This window comes from Delphinus delphis, chromosome 8, assembly GCF_949987515.2.
Source record: "Delphinus delphis chromosome 8, mDelDel1.2, whole genome shotgun sequence".
Classification (NCBI taxonomy): domain Eukaryota; kingdom Metazoa; phylum Chordata; class Mammalia; order Artiodactyla; family Delphinidae; genus Delphinus; species Delphinus delphis.
Window position 1 is genome coordinate 13,610,331 of NC_082690.1, and position 23,829 is coordinate 13,634,159.

At 47.4% G+C, this 23,829-nt stretch overlaps 1 protein-coding gene across 6 annotated transcripts in view; it reads right to left on the bottom strand.

Moving 5' to 3' along the window:
• The window catches only part of LOC132429456 (tubulin-specific chaperone cofactor E-like protein), a 162,065-nt gene that overhangs the window by 16,611 nt on the left and 121,625 nt on the right, over positions 1 to 23,829 (bottom strand). For all 6 annotated transcript variants that reach the window (XM_060017775.1, XM_060017769.2, XM_060017768.2 and 3 more), the window contains 5 exons: positions 22,926 to 23,527; positions 14,471 to 15,032; positions 7,363 to 7,562; positions 2,902 to 3,285; positions 552 to 838 (listed from right to left, as the gene is read on the bottom strand). In XM_060017775.1, the coding sequence (XP_059873758.1) occupies positions 552 to 838; positions 2,902 to 3,285; positions 7,363 to 7,562; positions 14,471 to 15,032; positions 22,926 to 23,527 (2,035 nt within the window). The remainder of the gene's footprint in view (positions 1 to 551; positions 839 to 2,901; positions 3,286 to 7,362; positions 7,563 to 14,470; positions 15,033 to 22,925; positions 23,528 to 23,829) is intronic.

Genomic DNA, 23,829 nt, shown 5'->3' on the forward strand with positions numbered 1-23,829 from the left:
AGAAGGGCCCTAAATTAAACACCTTTGGAGTAACTTGTTTAGCTCATTCTATTTCAGCTGGCCAGAGAGGGGCCTGATAATCCCCTTGCGGACTTCTGCTTTTAAAAAGGCTTTCTTGATTCCCACCAACTTGTACCTGCACAAAACCAAGCCTCTGGTAAGAGTCACAGACACACAGTCTCAGCACGGGGGAGCAAGGGATAGCCCTCATCTCCTGGGTTAAATCTTAATCCCACCCCCCAGCAGGGGTGCCCAGTTGCAGTCGGGCAGCTGGCCAAGGTTTCAGAATTCTAATCTTGGGCACACTCTTCTGTTTAGCCGAGGGCTGGATGACACAAAAATGTAGACTTTTATCATCTAAGCCTAGTTCCTCCCTCTGCTGTTCAAGAAACTGCTGTGCCTATTTGTATGATGAAAACTCCAAAGACCTTCAGCTTAGCTCTTTGCAGGAGTCCGGAAGGGTGATGCTGTACAAAGTCCCTTCCTCAGCAACACCTGTCATGGACGTGGGAGGACTGGGGCCCCTGAGTCTAGCGGCTGGAAGTTCTCACCTCTTCTGCATACCGTTGGTTTTCCAGCTCTGGGCCAGCACCACGCTGCTCACCACAGGCCTCCCCCGCAGGGTCACGTAATCATCGGTTAAGTCCCCGTTGAAGTTGCCACAAAGGCCACACACTTTGTTCTGCAGCCTCTCACTGATGCTGATTTTTATTACGTTGAAACCATTGTAGTGTATCTGGATGTCAGGGCTGGTGTCGATCACCAGGAACCCCTCGCTGCTGTAGATTTTGGTTGCCAACCCGGTTATAAACGGAACATTCACTTGTGTGCCATTCACCTGTCAAAGGAGAAAGAAAAAGTATATGACCCTCAAAGCAGGGACTGGCAAACATTTACTGTAAAGGGCCAGAGTAAATATTTTAGACTTTGCGGCCCATATGATCTCTGTCAACTCTGTCCTCGTGGCAGGAAAGCTGCCAGAGACAACAGTAACTAAATGAGTGAGGCAGTGTTCCACTAAAGCTTTATTTACAAAAACAGGCAGCAAGGAGATTTGGCTGAATTTCATATTTTGCTGACCCCCGCCCTAGAATTTGAGTACTCCCTCATCTAACTGTCCACAGTTCCCCCCAGAGAAGCAAAATATGGAGGCAGAGAGTTACAAAAAAAAAATAATGGAAAAGTATAACTCACAACAAATGGCTGGATTTTTGTATAAAATTTTCTCTAGCATAAACCAATTACTGAAAACGAAATCCCAATCCTGTGCTAAGTAGGGTCTAACACGGTTAAAATGAACCTGGGGGTCATTGCTATGTTAATTGTTTTCTTGTTTATAATGTTGAAACAGGAGGTACCCTCCCAGAGGTCCTATAGGTACAGTATTTTCTCCATTTGTCATTTTCTTGCTTTATAACAGTTTCTTTTTTCCTTAGCCCTTAGGACAGAACATAACATGCCTTTCCTGTACTTACAAAATAAATTCTTCTCCCCACCCCAGGTTATTAGTAACTTTCATTTCTTAAAAAAAGCAGAAGCCTTTAAAAAATATGATTCTTTACTATTTTAGTGGCTGGGGGTATTTTATTCAGCACAATGTCAGTTTTGCTGTCACGTGGTCCCTTTTCACTTTCTTGCTGCTGTATTCTGGACCGATGCAGTTGTGTCTATGTGGGCCAATTTGCAAAAGGAATTGGAGTGTCAAAAACAGTAGCAGCTTTCATTGACGTTAAAAACCAGTATTAAAATCCAGACTTTTCCTTTTAAGCCTGCAAAATACTGCCAGTCTTTTCCCTAAGGCTGGATACTAAGCTATTTGATGACTCTTCAGATAAAGATATTCCCAGTGCACAATTATCTGAGCCCGTGGTAGAAAGCAGATACAGTAACACTCAATTCCAAAAATGCTCCTATGCGTGTGCTGGCTCTCTCCCTGGCCCTTCCTAGCTGGAACCGCAACCCGGGGTACCGGGTGCTGACTCCATGGTTCTGGTCTGTCTGCTATGAACAGCCTGGTTTAGCTGAGAGGCTGGGGGTCACCACCACTAGTTCCGAGCAGATTATCTTCTTAAATGGAGGGATGGGAGGAATGCAAGTTGGAGAGGTGTATTAGTTAAGGGGGTGGGTTGGAGATTCACATTTATTTATATACGGGTCTAAGATTCACAAGAAACCAGGCAGCAGGCCTAGGGAAGGGCCAACCTAAGAGAAAGCCACCATATCCTTCCTCTGTTTTCTTTCCCTTGGTGTGTCATCAGGGGGCGCTCTCATAGCGAGGGACGATCCCTCCCTGCCGTTTTTGTTTGTTGGTTTAACATCTTTATTGGAGTATAATTGCTCTACAATGGTTTGTTAGTTTCTGCTGTATAACAAAGAGAATCAGCTATACATATACATATATCCCCATATCTCCTCCCTCTTGCATCTCTCTTCCGTTTTTATTTAGTAGCTGTGTTTATAGGCAAACGCTTGCCTTCTCTCAGTTTCTAGAAAGGATGGCAGAGATGAAAGAGTGGGTCTTGGTACAGGTAGGCAGAGCTAAGAATAATTTTAAAGGCTCTTAAAAGCAAATGAGATGCTTTTTGGAAATTAATTCAAAGTAAAAGTTGACTTAGCTACCATTTTATCACCTGAGGCTCTATCAGCACCCACACCGACCTTATAGCCCTGAGACACTGTACATTTCCTTTGGAAATCGTTAGTCAAGGACTAAATGGGGCCCACGCTTACGCTTATAGAATCTTTATATTTTCATTCTTTAAAATCTGGTCATCGGTGTATGGTACGTATGAAGCAACAGCCTGTTATCCTCAAACCTCACGGAAAACCACAGCAAACAACCCCCTAGACACGCCCACGTTCCAGAGTACGTTTCTTAAGAATCAAGGACAGGCTCGTCACCTTGACAGTGTGCCGGTCGTTGATGAGAATCTGCTCTTCGTTAATGTAGAAATAGACGGGCGAAATGATGGTGAGATTGGGGGACGACCACTTGTCGAAGTTGATGATGAGCTGGAAGGAGATGTCGGGGAGCTTCTGGCAGATGGTGGAGAGCACGAAGGCGCAGTTGGCTGGGAAGCGGAGGAAGGCGCCGTCGAAGGTGCGGAAGACGCCGCCGCCGGCCGCCAGGCAGTAGGAGGTCTTGGTGCTGAAGCAGCCGCGCACCCCGTTGCGCAGCGCGCACTCTTCGTCTGACTTGCACTGGCGCGGGTCGCACTGGATCAGGTTGCGCCGGAAACAGCGGCAGCGCCGCGTGCAGTCACTGTTCCAGAACAGCTGCTTGGGCTGGAAGAGAGGCGCCGTTTGCATGCAACTCAGGCTGTGGTCAGAGTTGGGGCCCCCAAAGCCCAGTCCACCTGGACCCTTTCCAGGCGGGGCTGGCCTATCAGTAATGGGGCTGGAATTTGCAACAAGGAGCAGTAGGGAGGTTGGTTCAATTCAAACGTTACACCCCCTGCATGTAACTCAGATGCCAAACAATGTGCAATTTAGTCTTTATTGGTTTCAGTCAAGAATTTGGGAATCTCTACGGCTGGATTGTAGAACTAATCACAGCCAACCAACTGGAATGGGCAGCTGCCAGAGGAGGAACTAAGTGAAGAGGAAAAATATTTGGTAGGAAATTAATCTAACAAGTACCAGCTCCACTTCAAGGAAGAAATTTAAATTCACTCAATAATGATAAACCCCACCCTTCAATCTTAAATAGGTTAAAAGAAAGCGATAACCAACTCTTATGATGAACCATTTCAACATTCCACAATACTCACTGTTCCAAACGTTTTCCTTGTATCTAATCTACTTCCAATTTACTTCTGTTGCAAATACTCCATTTCTATGTCCTGAAGTGAGAGGCCTAGATAACAGTGAGGTTCCATGAAAGGAGAGCTTTGAGATCAGGCCACCTGGGGTTTGATCCCAGCCCTGCCACCCTACATGTGCCACCCTGAGGGGCACTACCAAGCTCCCAGAGTGTCAGTTTCCTCTCTCGAAACTGGAGATAATAATAATATCTTGCAAGGCAGTTGTGAAGATTAAATAAGACATGTGAAGCACATTTTCCGGCTGAGAAAAGGTACTCAATAAATAATAGCTGCTGTTATTACCGGAGAAGGACCGCTCACCCTCTTTCAGATAGTGAGGAATTATATAAAGTTATATTAAACACTACGACCAAGTGGATCATCAGTTGGTAGCAGCTATTATTTTTCACTCCTTCTGCAAATCTGTAGACATGACTCTGCTTGAGGACCTCGTGCTCTTGATCTTGCACTTGTTCTAGACCAAGAATTCCAGGAAACTGTTGGAAATTGGTCGTGATTGTCCAAGTGGAGTGTGGTCCCAACGAGTGGACTACTTCATAGAGATGTGGCCACTCGGGGCATTAATTCAATTTTCTAAAACGGTGCTATCCAGAGGTGGTTTATTTATTTATTGTTTTTGCGGTACGCGGGCCTCTCACTGTTGTGGCCTCTCCTGTTGCGGAGCACAGGCTCCGGACGTGCAGGCTCAGTGGCCATGGCTCACGGGCCCAGCCGCTCCGCGGCATGTGGGATCTTCCCGGACCGGGGCACGAACCCGTGTCCCCTGCATCGGCAGGCGGACTCTCAACCACTGTGCCACCAGGGAAGCCCCAGAGGTGTTTAAATGGCACAAGATGGGCCTATGCTACTGTCTGGTCACCATTTTCCATTTTAACTATAGACTTATCAAAACCCTGGATATCAAATACAGATCTGACTCAGATCCAAGGGTAAGTAGATAGAGGGTGAGATCTTCCAGGAAGAGTTTTCTCAATCTGGTGCACTTTAAGATTCCAGTGCCCTGCTGATTCTTCCATCCTCAAAATGAAGTAGTTCCCGGAACCAAGCCTTCCCTCCTTCCAGACCTGTAAAATATTGACTTTCTTTCTCTTGTCAGATTTGCAGAAAAATTGAGCGGACGGTCTGGCCTCTCTCTGATGAGAAGTCAGACATTACATGGGTGGAAAGAGCAAAATAACCTGAAGCATGTGGATATGATCAAGGGTAAATAACTCATCCCACAGGGGAACTCGATCATGAAACTGGCATCACAGTAAAGAGACAGGCCCAGTGCTGCTTTCTCCACCTTAATTAGACCCGACAACGTCAGCTGGGTGATTACCCTACATGCTAATAGCTAGATGTGTTCTCTTTTTATTTCCAAAGAACTCTGTTGAATAAACAGCCTCCAAGCTTGTTTGAATTGTGGCAAGTAGATTATCTGTTTTGTGAGTTTGCTACTTCCCAGATATATGTTGTTGTCAAAACCCACTGACTTTCTGATGAAAAGCGGATAATAATGTTTATAGTGCTAACAGCTGCTGAGAGCTGTATTGTGCCTTCCCGAGAGCTCCAAGGGCTTTTACACGCATCGTTTCATTAACACACCTGGATTTTTCATTTATAAAATGCTTCTGAAGAGAATGAACAAAAACAATAGCAATTACCAATTATTGAACTACTAGGTGCCAGGTACTAGGGCACCTGGCATTGATTATTTATACAACAACCATACTGAGTTGGTATTATTAGTAATGTTTTGTAGATAAGGCAACAGAAGCTCAGAGAAATGACACAGTTTGCTCAATGTCACATCAACAGCATTGGTTCAGCTAGGATCAAACCCGAATCTCATTCCGTTATGTCACAGACACTCAGGATCTCTGTGGAGGGGTGCATGACACACTTGCTAGATGGATACATTTCAGTAAATCTCTGGACAGGGGAGCAGAGATTATAATAGTGTTTTTCAGTTTTGAGCCTGGTTATCTCTTCTCCCAGATGGTGGGAAAACGGAATCTATTATTATTTTCTCCCACATGGTCTGCCTCTTCCTTTCAAATAATCAATATTTCTAAGAGCTTAACTTCAAAACTCACCTCTACCAAGAAGCCTTCTTTGATCAATTTTACTATTTTACTCTACTTTTCCCCATCTTTCTAATACAACATTTAAACAAATTTCCCACCGAAAATGAGACCGAAGGTAACGTCCATATTGATTTTCTTTTATCTCCTCTCAAAGTAAAGCCAACTTAGTTGTTCTTGAACAAGAACAATGCATCTTTACAGAAAGGAGGCATTATTTATTTTTTGCCTAGTTTATTTCCAGTTCAGACATTTCAATCAGATTTTTTTAATGCTGTGGCTCTTTTTCATCTTAAATTGATTAGTTCTCTAGGGTATTATATTTCACTTGTTGATATGTTACTTTGTAATTGTCCTCTTGTTCTTTAAAGTGCTTTTTTTTGCGGTACACGGGCCTCACTGTTGTGGCCTCTCCTGTTGCGGAGCACAGGCTCCGGACGCGCAGGCTCAGCGGCCATGGCCCACGGGCCCAGCCGCTCCGCGGCACGTGGGATCTTCCCGGACCGGGGTACGAACCCGCGTCCCCTGCATGGGCAGGCGGACTCTCAACCACTGCGCCACCAGGGAAACCCTAAAGTGCATTCTTTCCCCCTCTTCTGAATAGATTTTCAAGTTCCTTAAGGCAGGAAACATGCTTTATCATCCCCAACGATACCACTAGCACAGCGATCTGCAAATAGCAGCTATTCCATCGATGCTATTGTTAACTGTCTACTCGCCAGTGTACGGTGTTGATATCCTTTAAACAGAGAGTGGCCTGGAGGCAGAACCAAGGGCTAAATACCCTCTCCAGGAAAGATCTCTTCTAGCTTAGCATCACAGCACATAAAGAAAGATTACAGGGTAGAAAAGTAAATGATTTTGTGAGCTAATATGTTTTACTCAAAGAAGGGCATCTTCATCAGCTTTATGTGAAGCCCCCAAAGAGAGAGAAGCAGAGGGTAGGACACAACTCTCGGGGGACGGTACTAGACTGACAAATGACACATGCAGAGATGGCAGCCCTCACTCTCTCTAATGGAGCTGCAATAAGCAGAAGAGGCAAAGCCCCATCTGCTAGCCTCGAGCTCTATCTTTTGCAGTTAAAAGTGTCCTTAGCCGAGACAGCTACAAATGTCAGATTCACCACCGTCCTATTTCCAAACAGTAGCCACATCAGAAGCTTTCTAACTAAGATTTACAGGAGAAGAAATCAGAAGGGCCTAGAGAAAGGCGTGGAGGAGAGAGAAACACAAATGCTAGCGAGGAAGGGTGGGAGAGTGAGACCCAAACACGTTTCCCAATCCGGTACTCCGTGCGCAAGAGCCTCACCAGACCTGTCCTTGACCTCTCGGCCCCCCGCTCTGCCTCCCTGCGAATCCACACCACAAGTGGATTCAAGTGGGAAGATGGGTCCACCGTGGCCTGCCTCTTGGAGCGGGAGAGAAATCTGCTGCCCAGCAAGGAGGACCCGGTGGGTGGGGCGCCCCTACCTCGTAGTACTTGCCGTCAGAGTAGCAGCCGCAGTTGTGGGGCAGGATGCAGCTTTTGCCGTTGAGGACGTAGCCGGTGTCGCACTGGCAGCCCTCCACGCAGTAGTGGTTGCAGTCGCTCTTCAGGCGGATCGCGGCGCAGCGGGGCTGGCACACGCTCACGCAGCTCTCGTAGTGGCTGTTGGGAGGGCAGGTGACGGCTGGAACGGGAGACGAGAGTCAAGATCGACAGTCACCAGGACGGTCAACGCTTTCCTCTGGCCCATCGCTCACCCACTTGCGGAGACGGAGGCCCGGCGGGGAGGAAGCTTTGCCACCTTCCCTCTTTCCTACTCTCTCTGCTTATGGAAAGCCTCTATCTGACTTATCCCTGTGGAAGTAATGGACCAAAGAGCAGATGGAGGTGACAAGGCTCCTCACACCATCTTTGTCCTGTCCTCAGCCTTGTTTCCTGAGGTCCTCTAGAACCTGTTGCCTTAAACCCATCTCCCAACATGCATCTTGACTCCAGTGAGTCACTGGATGGCCCCCCGGGGGTGCCCCATATTCACTCCTGCCTTTAGGTCCCCAGGTGTGTTGATCTCCCTTCCCCAACCCCTTCTTCATCCTCCCAGCCTATCTGAATCCTGCATTCTTCAAGCCCCAGGTGGAGTCCCAACTTATCTGCAGAACTCCCTACTCTTATACCAATACCAACTCAGAACTTCCAGGACCTTTTTCTAAGACAGTAGTTTATAAACGGTAGGCCCCTGAGCCTCTTGATTTCTGAGAAGGCAAACGTGCACTGTGTGTGTGCCTGTGTATACAGACTGACCCATGTCAGCTATGTTCTGTGGTTTTCAAATGCATGTAGATGCTTTTCTGGAAGGCAGTTGGGGTCCTGGTGAAGAGCGTGGGCTCTGGAGCCAAGCTGTAAGAGACTGGAGCCATTACTTAATCTCTCTGGGCCTCAGTTCCTTATCTGTACAACAGAGATACCCGCTTCATGGCTCATTGGGAGGGAACGAGTGAGTCTGTGTACTTACAACAGTGCCAAGCAACTAAGCGTTCAGTAAGTGTTAGCCAATCATTAAAGATAGGTTTGCTTAAAAGTTTTACAGAAACTAATAATGCCATTTGCAGTGACATGGATGGACCTAGAGATTGTCATACTGAGTGAAGTAAGTCAGACAGAGAAAGACAAATATCATATGGTATCGCTTATATGTGGAATCTAAAAAAATGAACTTATTGTCAATTCCACTCCTGGGTATATACTCAAAAGATTTGAGAGAAGTATTTCAAAGAGATATTTATACACGTTGTCATAGCAGCATTATTCACAATAGCTAAACCGTGGAAGCAATCCAAGTGTCCATCAATGGATGAATGGATGAGCAAAATGTCTATATACAATGGAATTATTCAGCCTTAAAAAGGAAGGAAATTCCGCAGTATACTACAAGGATGAACCTTGAGGACGTTATGCTAAGTGAAATAAAGCACCCACAAAAAGACAAATACTGGGGGACTTCCCTGGTGTCTCAGTGGTTAAGAATCCGCCTGCCAGTGCAGGGGACATGCGTTCGAGCCCTGGTCTGGGAAGATCCCACATGCCGCGGAGCAACTAAGCCCATGCACCACAACTACTGAGCCCGCGTGCCTAGAGCCTGTGCTCCGCAACAAAGAGAAGCCACCGCAACAGGAAGCCCACTCACGGCAACAAAGACTAGCCCCCGCTCGCCGCAACTAGAGAAACCCACGCACAGCAATGGAGACCCAATGCAGCCAAAAATAAATTAAAAAAAAAAAAAAAGACAAATACTGTATGATTCCACTTCTCCAAGGTATCTAAAGTAGTTAAGTTCACAAAGACAGAAAGTAGAACATTGGTTGCCAGGGGCTGGGGTGGTGTGGGGTGGGGTGGGGTGGGGAGAATTATTGGAGTGTTATGGAATGGAGAGTTATTATTTAGTGGGTACAGAGTTTCAGTTTTGCAAGATGAAAAGAGTTCTGGAGATGGATGGTGGTGATGGTTGCACAGCAATATGAATGTATTTAATGCCACTGAACTGTACACTTAAAAATGGTTAACATAGTAAATTTTACGTCTATATTACCACAGTAAAACAATTTTAATGCCATATCTGCTATGTCCTTATTTCATTTGCATTCTTTGTGAGGTTGACTGTCTTTTCATTTGTTTGTAATCCATCTGTATGTCTTTCCTGTGAACTGCCTTTTCACATCCTTTGCACATTTTGTGTTGGTTGAATTTTTTTCTTATTGAATTGTAAAAGCTCTTTATAAATTAAAAATAGACTTTTGTCTGTCATGTGTTAAAAATATTTATCATTTGTCTTTTGACTTTGCGTCTTCTTCTTTTTTTTTTTTTTTTGGTATGTTTGTGGCTTTGATTATGTTTTTGCCACGCAGAAATTTAAAATTTTAAGTAATCAAATTTATCAGGTTTTCCCTTATGGCTTTGGTCATTTTGCTTAGAAAGTCCCTCTCTACTGCAAGATTACCAAAAAGACTCCTTTGTTTTTCTTCTAGTAGTTTTATAACTTAAATTTCTATGTTTAATCTTGGTTCTGTCTGGACTTTATTTTTTTTTCATTCCCTTTTCTTTTTAATTTAATTAAATTAATTTTTTATACAGCAGGTTCTTATCAGTTATCTATTTTATACATATTAGTGCATACATGTCAATCCCAATCTCCCAATTCATCCCACCACTACCCCCCCAGACTTTATTTTTGATTGAGGAAATGAAGGAAGTGTTTAAATAGTTTTCTGCCTGCTAGTTTGTCCCTTATTGAATAGTACCTTTCCCCCCAGTGATCTGAAATGCCAGCTTTACTATATACTAATTTCTCTTTAGTGTTTGAGCCTGTTTCTGGACTTTCTCATCAGTCCACTGGTTGGTCTTTCTGGGAATGTGCCGGTATTGACTTGTTTTAATTACTGAAACTCTACAATACATTTTAATATCTGGGAAGATATACTATCGATTTAGAGATGTCCACTGTTGTTTCAAGTATGCTGGTCCTATTTCTCCAACTAGACGATAAACTCATTATTTTACACTTCTGATTCTTCCAGGGCCCTCAAAATAGTGCTGAGAACATGACAGGTGGTTAATAAATATTTGATTCTTGAAAACAAACTTCCAAATTCCTAATTCTGATTTTCTCCACCCAAATGAAGTACTAAGAGCTGAGAGTGATGATGCCTCTACACCTGGATTTCTAACACGGTCACGAATGTGTCTCTTGCTGTGGCCAGTGGACTGATGTAGCCTTTGTGCCCAAGGTGGGTAGGATGTGTGGGTCCCTCTGAGGAGCAATGCAGCAATGCAATAGAATTGACCTTGTTTGAGCCCTGGCTTTGCAACTAACTAGCAGTGTCACCTTGGGCAGGTTACTTACTCTCACTAAACCTCTGCTTCCTCATCTGTAAAATGGGGATAACAAGTAGTAAAGATAAAATGAAATGCGATTTTGCAAAGCTTCTGGTACAGTGCCTGGTACTTCAATGAAAGCTTCTGTTATTAACAGTAGGAGCAGTTGTCGTAATAGTAATAGGAATTTTTAAAAGTTGTTCCACTAGAATTTACTGAGTTTGCAGAGAAATATATAAGAAACCCCCTAATTACCAGACTTTGGACCCAGGACTCTGAAGTAGCAAAAGCTGCCTCTGATAAAAGAGAAAATGATAATGATACTCAAACTTGGCTGACCACGTACCAGATGTCAGGCACCAGGTGGCCTGGTTTATGAGACATCATCACAGTTAATTCTCACGATGGCCCACTGAGGTTGGGCGATGCCTTCACAGACCTGATCCTACAGAGCTGTACACGCTCTGCAGTACCTGCGGGCTCCCCAGCTCCTCAGGGCCTCCTGGCCTGACCAGGGTAAGAGAAGCAGCACTGCACAGGGGGAGAGCACTGTCTCTGGAGGTACTTTCCAACTTACCCGAGCCACCTGCCTTGGGAAAGTCACTGAATCACTCTGAGCTTCAGTTTCTTCCTCTAGAAAATGGGACTATTAATGGTGCCTACTTTACAGGGTTGCTGTAAAGTTACAGGAGTCAATGAGTGAGGACTCATATCGCACTTAGAATAGTGCCTGGCACGCGGACGGAGCTAAATACCTGCTATGCGTCTGTTATTTGCTTCTCTTACCCTCACCACCCAGTGCTCCACTTTAAGTCCCCCATTAAGGGACTGAAAGAATGACAAATTCAGCTGAAAGAATTTTAAGGATGGGTTAGTAATTAAGACAATCGGCCTCCCTTTCCCCCCACCCCGCCCCAAGTCTGTTTGTTCAACTTGGGTGAAGGAGTTTTCCAATGCATTTGCAAAGAAGGTAATTGAGTAATAAATTATCCCATTGATAGGAACAGCCAATATCATTGAAAAACAACAGCATTCTACCTTGTTACCAATAAAGCGTACATTTAACGGGCAGTTCTGGGTTAATCCTTTTTCTCCTGAAAACACCACTCTCATATCTCAACATGTGAGTGTTGAAATGGATTAATTCTTAGTAGAAGTGGGGGGTGGGCAGAGGGATGCTGTTCTGCCCTTGCTTCTCAGAGATTAACGTCATGTCAGATATGGTTACAAACAACTGTATTCAAGGCAGCCTGTGTTCACTGATCTCTCAGATTGAATTGGCTGAGTTAGGACTCCATCTCCCACGGCTTTTCTCTGTTCTGAAATTCAAAATGGAAAACTAAGCTGTCTCCAACTGTGTCCGCCCCCCCAATCTCCACCCACACGCCGTCTTTAAAGTATAATTTCTTTCTCTTATTTTAGCTTTTCTTTTTGCCAGTCACCACCACCACCTCTTCAGGAGCTCTCTTTTGGATCTTGGCCCCTGTCCTGAAATGCCAAGGTGGGGGAAGGTCTATCCCTCTCGTGGTAAGGACGCTTGGCCTGGGCCTTGCTGGCAGGCAGCTATCTAGGCCCGGATGGGGCCCATGGCCAAGGGTGAGGCAGGACAGACTCTGCTCTGAGTGCCTTGGATGGAACTCCCTGTGACGGTGTATAGAGTAGGCAACCGATGTCTGGACAGAACTTTGAAGAGGGGAGAGGAAAAGTTGCTGGTGGAGGGGACAGACAGACAAGAAAAATAGTTTTTATATGCATTATGAAGGGTATCCGTTTCCCAAACTGTTTCCCCATCCTGCACCAGTTTCAGCCCCGTGAGTCCAAGCTGCATAGAAGTAGGGGACCTTCCTCCTCAAAGGTAAGGTCATAAGGGCTTACGAACTTGCTTCCTTTTCTTTCCTGTGAGTGACAAAAATTGATATCCATAAATTAAGGTGAGACTTCCTGGAATTAGCCTCCTCCAAAAACAGCTCTTCCCTACGGTCTCCCTGCCCATTGCAGCTGGAGGCAATGGGTGTGGGCATACACTACCCCTCGCTCCCCATCCCAGCCACGCCACACAGCAGGGCAGTCGCCGTGGCATGGCCACAGGAAAAGAGGGAACGCCCTGTAGCAGGTCTCAAGAGGCAGCAGGCAGTGTCTCCTCCCTAAAACTGTCTCCCCGTCCTGCCCATCTTTAGGTCCCTGTGTCTACAGCCTGGTGTGCTGATTTAGAGGAAGGCAAGCTCTCTCGCCCCACTGAGCTCACCCCAGGGAATCCAGAGTAGCTCTAGACATTTATCCAGACCCTGACGTTTTTATAGGCATATTTATTTTACTAAAGTCACCAGAGGCCAATTAGTCTGGACAGTCACTCCTACTGGCATCGCTCCCCCCAGCCCCTCACTCAGGGACTGAGCATGGCTGAAATGGCATCTTTCCCCCCGCCCCCACTTCCTCCCACCCTGTCCTCCCAATCGACATGAATCCAGTTATGTGGGATGTAAATGAACTGTGTGAGCATTAAACGACAACACTGTTTCTGGTTTTTTATCCAAATCTCCCTTTCCCAGGATGAAAAGGGAGTTTACTCTCCGGGACCCCTGCTGGATCACTTATTTAGAGCTCTTTGCATTCAGCATCCATGCGTAGCCTTTTTCATACAGTTAGGCCTAAAAGAAATTTGCTATAGCTAATGAGATTGAGATGGGAAAATAGACCAAGGCAGATTGGCCAAAGACCAATACTGGTTTCTCTTCCCCGTCTTTTCCTATTGTGATGTGCTAAATGCAGACAAATTATTCCACTGTGAAGCGTATGCGTTGAGGGCAGGAGCTTTGGGGCTGGAAGGTCAAACCCTGACTTTGCCACTGAGATAGTAGGACCTTAGGCAAATTACTTAACTCCTCTGAGTCTCAGCTTCTCCCTAATTGGGTTATGGAGGAACAAATGTTGATAAAGTGTGGAGCACTGGGCTTGGCTCAAAGCGAGCCACGAATGTTAACGATACCACTTAACATGCATGGAGTGTGCTAGGCTTTCAGTTACCCAGTTTGATCCTCCTGACGTCTCTGTAGCATAAAGAGTGTAGGCAGAGCATTATCAGGGGGAAACTAAGGACCAGGGAGGAAAAGTGAAATGCTTCAAAGTCACACTGATCCTTAAGGACAGAGCAAGGCTAGAATCCAGGAGCTCTAGCTCTTTCTCTTGTTTTTCATTGAGATGTAGCTGATGTGCAATATTAATGTTAATTTTAGGTGTATCTAATTCTTTTTCCAATGCTTTTAACATTCTGCTATATTTCATCAACGCAGAGACGGATATATGACATATATGAATCAAATAGAAAAACACACTAAGAGAAAGTGTATAAATTATCAGTACACTTAATGATGGGTCCATGAGGTTCTAGAACAAAGCAATCTACTAACTCACTCTTCCCTCGATTCGTCCTTTGTTAGAATCTTACTGTGCCCTTGCTGAGCCCAAAGGCCATGCGTGCTGCTCTGTGCTTTATGTATGTGATCTTATTTCGTCCTCAGAGGAATACAGGGAATAAGCGGTATTAACCCCACTTTACAGATAAGAAAACGGAGGCTCCAGGCGGTTCAATCTCTTGTTTCAGGGAACAAACTCAATTCCAAAGTGCATTTCCTGAAATTGCCCCACTCAGCTTGCTCTGACTTGTACTGGATGACCGGCCTGCCCACACCAATCAAGATGGAAGGAGAGACAACGGGAAGGACTCACAGCAGGACGTGTAGTTCCTCCAGCCGGTCACTGCGATCCCCTGCGTCTGGCACGTGCTGGCGTAGTTCTGCAGCCAGCTGCAGGCGGTCTGCACGGCGCCGCCATCGATGCAAGAGTCAAACAGGCAGTTCTTGTAGAAGAAAGCGGGGTTGACCTTGCTGTGACACTTGGTGAAGCCTGCGTTCTGGTTGGGGATCAGGCTGCAGAGCTGCTGCACTTTGGAGAAACCTTCCACTTTGGCACAGGAAGGGCAGCGGTCGCCACAGCCAACCTGGCAGAAGGTGTCCCTCTTCACCCAGCTCTGTCCAAACTCATTGACGCTGGAGGCCAGCAGACCCATGGGCATCTCCAGGTCGTCTTCGGGGTTGCCGTTATAGCGGCCACACAGGCCGTAGGTGATGTTCTGCATGCCCCGAGGGACCGTGATGGACAGGAAGGTCTTCCAATCATACACAACCTTCAGGCCAAAGTCAGTTTCCACCACCACATGGAAGCCAAAGGAAAAGATGTTTATCTTCCCTTGTCCCAACTTCAGGGGCAGATAGAGCCGTTCATTGTTGACCTGCAAGAGCAAGAGGGTCGGCACAGACAATACAGGTGGCCCAGGCAGCCCCGCCCCGCTCTTCTAATGATTAGCCTCTGAGAGGCAGCCCCACGGGGGGTTGGAGCAGTTGAATGAAATCTTTGCATTTAGTGTTGTTTCTGTCCCTCAACTATTATTATTAGGATTTGAACACTTAAATGACTATCCTTTGTACACGAATATACCTATTTATTTCAGTGCCTTCTGTTTATAGCATTATTCCCTCCAGGAGTTCAAATTGTTTTCTCCAAGGTAATGAGAGGGTAATAAGAATTCAATTAAAGTTTAGACTAAAATACCCAAACCTAAAACTCTTGTGTTTCTATTTCCAGCTTTACTGTGGATTTCTCTTAGACAAGCCCCAATTTATTAATTCCTCTAGGATCTTCTTTTTCCTGAGGAATGACTTGATTTTGCTGGTGCCTCTGCCTAGGATGCCGTTCTTTACCTGCCAATATCCTTCTCATCTCCCAGACCCTGCTCAAATGTCGGCTCTTCTATAAGGCAAGATTTTCGGAGCTGGTGGTCAGGAAGAATCACTCCCTCGTCTGGGCAACCAGAACATGTTACTTATACTTCTCTCGTGTTCTCCTGCACCTCTGGCCAAGATCAAGCACGTGTACCCTGCTACTGAAGCACACATCGCATCTGTCTTATATTACAGCTGGCTGTCTACACCTCTGTCTCCACTACACGGTTAGGAGCAACCTGAGGGCAGGGACCACACTTTATTGATCTATACGGCCACCTTCCCCTCACCCGCTGCTGGGCGCCCAGCACAATGGAGACGGCACTGGATGCATGTTTCCTCCCGCAGATTTTAAATTCAGAAAACAAGGAAATCCCTTAAGTCAAACTCCGGAACTGCACGGCCCTTGAACCATTTTGATGCAGGTGAGCCAAATCCTGCAGCCCTTGGCTGGGTGAGTGCTTGATGGAAAACAGACTGTTGTGAGGGCTAAGAGGAGAGCTGGGCTTCCTCCTGAAAGAAGAAGGTGGCTGCCCACAGGGTGGTGGTCGTAGATTGCTCCCCGCCAGGAAATAACCCCGCTCCCGACCTCCTTAATCTCTCTCCCATCTGACACCCCTGCCCCCAGCCCCACTGCTACCACCTTAGTTCAGACTCTCATCACCCTCCACCTTGACTCTTGAATATGCCCCCGACTGGTCTCCCTACCCCGGTACTGCCCCCCTCCTCCAGCCACTCACCACTGCCTCTCCAATATTTTTTAATGCAATTGAAAGCAATTAATTAATACTTAAAACCCCCTGCATAGCTTGAATAAAATGTGGGGTACGCTTAGCACATGGTACAGGGCTCTCCAGGAGCTGGCCCCTGCCTCTCGGGCCCAACCCACTCACTTCCTCCACCCCAGCCATACCCAGCACTTTGCTGCTCCCCAGATGGACCGAGCTGCCCCGTTCCACGTGCCGTTTCCTTTGCTGCGAGTGTGGTGGTGCCTTCTGTGTCCATCCTTAGCAGTTGTGATTGTGAGTTAACGATAACTCGCAGCTGGCCTTGGCCAAAAGGGGGGCCCTTGGCCCAGGAGGTTATGACACCCCCATCCAGCCCCACCCCCACCCTAAGGGCAGCCCTCGGCCAATGACTGACCAACACGAGGGACCAACTCTGTGCGCAGGTCACGCACCAGAGCTCCCGGTGGCCCAGGCTGATGTCCAACTTAGACCACATCCTCGCTGAGCTCTCTGCCCTTGGTTCTTCCCTCACTTTCAGGAATCCCCACCTCAGACTCTGCCTCTAGGGAACCAACCTAAGACAGCAATGGTGTCCTTCCCCCATCCTCTCTTTCTCTGGGGCAATTTTCACCCTTCAAATTTCAACTCAGCGATCTCCTTGCCTATGAATATTGGTCCAGGCAGAATTCACTCCTTCATCCAGGAGCCATCAGTTTGGCACTACTGTGCACCAAGCATCGTGCTCAACGCTGGAATAAAGCATAGGGCTCTTTCCCTAGGAGCTCACAGGCATGTGGCAGAGACAAGTACATAAACAGGTAATAATAACATCATCTGATGAAAGCAACGATAGAGATAAATAGATGCACAGGCACCAAACTCAGCCTGGGGACAGAATCAGGGATGCCCGCAGAGGATGGTGCCCACATCCGGTCCTGAAGGCTGAGTGATGTTGTCCAGTCAAGATAACTAATAAGGACCTGCTGCAGAGCACGGGGAACTCACACTACTGGATAACTAACAAGGACCTGCTGCAGAGCACGGGGAACTCACACTACTGGATAACTAATAAGGACCTGCTGCAGAGCACGGGGAACTCACACTACTAGATAACTAATAAGGACCTGCTGCAGAGCACGGGGAACTCACACTACTAGATGATAACTAAGGACCTGCTGTAGAGCACGGGGAACTCACACTACTAGATAACTAATAAGAACCTGCTGTAGAGCATGGGGAACTCACACTACTAGATAACTAATAAGAACCTGCTGCAGAGCATGGGGAACTCACACTACTAGATAACTAATAAGAACCTGCTGTAGAGCATGGGGAACTCTACTCAATACTCTGGAATGGTCTATACGGCAAAAGAATCTAAACAAGAGTGGATATATGTATATGTATAACTGATCCACTTTGCTGTACAGCAGAAACTAACACAACATTGTAAAGCAACTATACCCCAATAAAAATTTTAAAAAATATAAACACTACTATATATAAAATAGATAACCAACAAGAACCTACTGTACAGCACAGGAAACTCTACTCAATATCTTGTAATAACCTATAATGGAAGGGAAAATGTAAAAAAAGACTATATATATATGTGTATGGATATATACATGTACACACACACGCACATATATGTATGTATAACTGAATCACTTTACTGTACCCCTGAAACTAACACAACATTGTAAATCAACTATATTTCAATAAAAATTAAAAACAAAACAAAACAACAACAAAAAATGAAGGAATGAGAGTGAAGAAAAGGGAATCCCAAGAAAAGGGTGTAGCCTGAGCTGAGGCCAAGAGGAGGGGAAATGCCTAATAAATATGAGGAATTACAGCAACTGAATGATGCTGGAGCATAAAATGTGACCTCGGGGATGATGGGAGAGGAAGATGGAGAGGCGGGGAGGGCCTGGACCACGGAGGGCCTCGTCTGTAACGTCCCATGAAATCAAGCCTGAAAAAGACTCATTCATTTTTCAAAGAAGAAGTCGCCAGTGATCTTAGTAAGAGAACTTCAGTAGCGTGGTGATACCAGAGGCTAGGTCGCAGAGGTTAAACGGCAAACGGGGGATATGGAAGCAGAGATGTCTCTCTCCGGGAGTCTGGTAGGAAAGGGGAGGAGAGGGATTGGTTAGAAGAGGGATTGGATTGAATCGGGGTCAAGGTTTATCTTAGAACGAATATGTTTATGGGTTGAAGAGAAAAGCCCAAGACACAGGAGGGGGAGGAGATGAGAGACAGGCAAGAGGCTGAGAGGGCCAAAAAGGGATGGTGTAGGTGGAGAGTGGCCATGGAGAGGGGAAGAGATAATTCGTTCTCTGGAAAGAGGACAGGAGGTGAAGAGGGCGTGGTGATGGGTCATTTCAGAGACAGCATGGAGGGGGGAAGAGGAAGAGGGAGATCGTGCCCGGTGAGCATAACTTTCTCACCTGGGAGGCCCAGAGACAGAGAGCTCAGGTGTGCAAAGTCACCGAGGGAAGCAGAGGCCGTGGGGACTCCCACGAGCCTTGACAACTCGCACGAATAAACTAAAGCCTGAGCACCCAAGGGCTCACGCGTGCTGGCTGGCTTTTCCTCCTGAGTTTCTCCGCATTCTCTGTTCCTGGCTACTGGGTGTCAAGGAGGGAGCGATACCTTGGAGAGGCCATGTGCCTGGATTACAGCTCAAGGCCTTCGAGTCCTGTCACTGCCCAGGAGCACCTGGGAAAGGAAGGCCTCGACGCAGACAGGCCTGCCCAGCTTCTCCCTGTCTCTCAGGCCCCAGGAATGCGACCTCCACCCCTACATCACTGCCCTGTCTGTCCCTGTGAAACGGAGGGAAAGGGAGAGGCAGAGGAAGGGAGGGGTGGATAAGGATGGATGGAAGAGGCCGGCGCAGAGGAGGAAGAGAGCAGGGCGTGGGGATGGGTGGGGGAAATGTGTTTCTAATACTGAAGTATTGGAAATAAGGCCACATATTCGCTTTTCAGTAGCGAGCTTTCCTTTAAACAACTGGCTTTGATTGCCGCTACAGCTGTTCTTCAGCTGTTCTGAGGCCCCCTTCACACCCCCGCCCTGGATCTCCACTGACGTTTCCTTGTCCTAGGACGCCCTCTGCCTCTTTCACGGCCTGGCCAATGGATGCCTTCAGGGCTCAGGTCTGGATCATCTCTTGCAGAAGCCTTCCCTCCATCCCCCCAGGCGGCTCAGGCAACCTGTTCTCTCATGACACACCCCCCTTCCCCACTGCACGTCACATTTTTCTGGAACTTCACATCACGCTGACGTTCCCTGCAAACACGTCTGTCTCTCCCACTAGACCCTGAGTTCCCTTAGGACAGAGGCCTGTTTCTGACTCACGTTTCTACCCGAAGGGCTTGGCACAGAACAGCCTGTCAATGCAAGCCCGTCAGATGCAACTGAGCCAGAGTGATGCTCAAAGCTTCCCTCTTCTCTCATGGCCACGGGGTGGGCAATCAGTGAGAAAAACACCAGCTCTGGAAGGTCCTGAGAGCCTGCCCCTTGGCCTGGACCATGCAGGACCCGGCTGTGCAGAAGCCTGAGGGAGATGGAGGAGAGAGGCCGTCTCTATGGAGCTCGGGCTGTGGACGGCTGAGGCGTGGGCTCTGCGGTGCCCGGGAGTGGCTCACCTCTGTCGCTCACCCCTACTCCCTGGCTGGTATAAACATAGCATATTTATTTCTAATTTCCCTCGGCTTGGTGGGTTTCCCCACATCCTCAGTACTGCTTAATGCCGAGAAAGGTCAGAATCACAGAGGGACCCGGTGTCCCAAGGAGTCACTTCCATGTCACCTCCGTTTTTGCAAGCACCAGCAGTGACCGGGGCTCTGTGCTGTGTTTTGCCTGGCGCTCCACCGCGCGCTGTCATTATGACGGCCGTTATTCTTCTCTCAGGGAGAGATGGTGACTAATAATAACATCATGGGAAAAACAAACGCAAATCATTGAACAAGCAGATCCTGCAATGCATATTAATAATTCAAAGTAAATGCTAAATCTATCCCCTAGGCCCCAGAAGAAAAGAACCTTCAAGCATCCTGAACTTGGTCTTTCTGTCAGAGATCTGAAAGCTGTACACTCTATTCCCAGCTTGGGCATTTTGGACATCTGGTGACCTAGAAAGAAGAGCCCTGGAAAGGGTCCCCTCACCCCTTTAATCAATTCCTCCTTCATGCCCATTACTCTCTAATTACTCCCTGTTGTAGATTGAATTGTGTCCCCCCAAAAGGTATATTGAAGTCTTAACCCCCAGGACCTGTGAACGTGACCTTATTTGGAAATAGGGTCTTTGCAGATGTAATCATTAAGATGAGATCATGCGGGGAAAGGGTGGGCCCTCAATCCAATGACTAGTGTCCTTAAAAGGAGAGAGAGATTTGGCACAGAGGGACGAAGGCCATGAAAATACGGAGGCAGAGACTGGAGTTATGCTGCCACAAGCCAAGGGTCACCTACAACCACCAGAAGCTGGAGGAAAGCCTGGAACAGAGGTTCCCCTAGGACCTCGGGGGGAGCATGGCCCTGAGGACACCTTGGTTTAGGACTCCTGGCCTCCAGGACTGTAACAGAATAGGTTTCTGCTGTTTCAGGCCACCTAGTCTGTGATGCTTTGTGACAGCAGCCCTAAGAACCAATAGACCCTTCCCTCCGCATTTCTTTGTGGGAGGAAGAAACCAGCTGTGTAGTTCTCATGGCTCTTGACTTCAGGCGTGAGTGCGTCTCATGAGACACGTGCCTGGAAGGTGAGCTGACCCAAAGGGAGGGAAACACCTGGTGAGAGAACAGAATCAGCCACTGGGGAGGAGAGAAGGGAGAGCAGGAAAAAGAACAAGTGTTCATGAAGGTCCAGTGTCTATATGTGAAAATAACTGGGTCAGAAAACATGGGTAGCCTCAGATGTCTATATACCTAAACCTTGACAGCGTGTAACACAAGGCAGAAAATACGCTTTCAGAGTACACTGGATGGGACAGGGCCTGTTAACAGATTATATTTTAGAAGAAGAAAAAAACCTGAAAGGTAGAAAGGTGGAAAAGTGTTGAATGTCACAGAGATAAGGAACGATATCCAAAATTATAAATCTAAGGGCAGAAATATGTCAGAGGAGGAGCAAAGGAGAAAAGGGCAAATATGATGAAGCCACAGGGACAAAATGATTGATGTGTTTGTTTTAACACAATTGATGAAAATGGAGGAGAGGGAAGTGATTGTAAAGAGCGACTTTGACTATCTGGACATCTGTTGGAAACCTTTTGTGGCTAAAAGCAAGGCATCTGATACACTCCTCACCTGTCCAGGTGCCAATTTCATCTCTCAAATTGCTAAAGAAGTGACGAGCAGCAAAATGAAAGTCGTAGGAACCTTGGAAGAAAGGGCTTATTATGTTATCTCCTTCGTTCATTTGACAAATGCTCTGAGTGTCATAGCACACAGTATATTCATTCAACATAAAGATGGATTATGTGTGGTTCCTGCCCTCAAGGAGTCCACTGTGAATATTGAGTGAGCTGGACATGAACATCATGGAAAAATACAGCATGATTAATGCCATAAATGATGGAGGAACCAACTGTTAGGTGAAACACAGAGGGTACCAATGGCAGTTTGGGTAAAATACCCAAGAAAAGGAAGAAGAAGGTTCATAGTGAGACTTCCATCTTAGATGCTAAGAAGGCACACTTTCCAGTAAACGTGAAAGGGAGGACAGTTTAAGAAGCTCAGAAACCTCTCTTTGTCAGAGAAGGGGGTTAAAGGAAATTCTAAGGAAGGAAAGAAATCAGCAGAGTTGCCCAAGGAAGTCTTTAACAGCTCAGACTTTGAAAGGGAATGTATATGAGAGGAAGAGGAACCTCCTTAGAGATAAATTACACCGCAGACCTGGGAGGATGGTGTTAAAAGGTTGACATCCTAAGTCAGCTCCTCCAAAATGCTAAAGCAGCGGCTTGCTGGTGTCCCAAGTGTTGCTCAGGGCGGGCCCTTGGGGGAGGGGTGGCCAGCCTGTGGCTGCGGCTGACATCCTCAGGCTGGACTCGGAATGCATGGAACTCCTCAGCCCCTACCTGCTCCTGTCTTCATGGCCAAGGGAGTGAAAAGTAAGAAGACTGCCAGGGAGCCCCAGGGTGCTCCAGATGTGGACAAGACTCCTGAACTCCCAGGTCCCCCGGGAGCGAAAGGGAGACTGAAAGAGGCAGCAGGAGGCCCAAGGAGGCAAATATTTTGATCTCAGCTAAGGGAAGGAGGTGGGTTAGACAGCAGTACCACTTATTGACGCCTAGTCCATGCTAGGTGCACATTCTCGTATACACACAGCGACTGTCTGAGGCCGCTAGTGTAGCCAAGCTGGGACTCCATCTAGGTCTGTGCCGTCTCCAACACACTCTGCTACAATATGAAAGGCACCATTCCTAGAGCTGGCTCTGTTCCTAATTTGGTGCCTGTGACTTGGGTATTTTTCTCTCTGAGGGCCCTGTTTCCTTATCTGTAAGATAAAGTGATGGGAAGTCTCCAGGGCCCCTCTGTGCTCTAACATCCTCTGCTTTTCCTTGGATTCTGGACCTGCCTGGTTCAGCTGCAGCCTGACTTGCTGACCCGGGACCCCTATCCTCACATCCCCACGGCTCCCCTCCTGGGGTCTGGCCTGTGACCGCTCACCAGCACCGTGTGCTTGTAGGCCCTGTGAATCACGATGCTGTAGCCCAACACGGTCACGTCCACCTGCTTGACCCACAAGGCCAGCGACGGGTCCCGGTCCTCGTTCTTGGCTGTGACGACGAACTTGGGGAACGTGTCTGAGCTCGGCCTGCTTCCTGTGGTGCACAGGATGAGCGGGCAGCTGGTCTGGAAGTCAAAAGGGTAGCCGTCAAAGGTCAGGTAGTGGCCGTAGCCCGAGACGATGCAGGAGGCGTCGGTGCGGGCCTGGCAGTAGTAGAGGCCGCCCTCCTCCATGCAGTACTCGTCACCCTTGCAGGGGATGTTTTCACAGTGGACGCTGTTGTCTGTGCCATTGCAGTAGCAGAAGATCTGGCAGTCCAGGTCCACCCAGAAGGTCTCATTGGTGGCAAGTTGGTGTCCCTCAAAGTTGCAGCCACACTCGCTCCGGGGGACGCACTGGCTGCCTTGCAGGGCATAGCCCTCGTCACACTGACACCCCTCGGAGCAGCTGTCCACACAGATGGGGCCCAGTGCCAGGGTCTCACAGGTCTCTGTACACATCATGCACTCCTCGAAATGGCTGTTCTCCGGGCATTCCAGAGCTGAGGGTGGGCGAGGAGGAGATGGGATTGAGAAAGGGACAGAGGTCAGAGACAGAGTCTGTGTACACTCATTGGTATGCATGGGTGTGTGCATGTGTGTGCATGTATGGCTGTGTGCACAGTGTGCGTGCACGTGTGTGCGTGCAGGTATATAAGCTGCATGTGACTTATCTGTCCAGCACGGTGAGCTCAGCAAATGCCATGTGATCGGCACCACTGCCATCCTCATTCGGGGTGATCCGCAAGGCTCAGCGAGCCCCTCACTCACGTGCTCCTCTAGTGCACTTAGCTTTTCAAGTAGG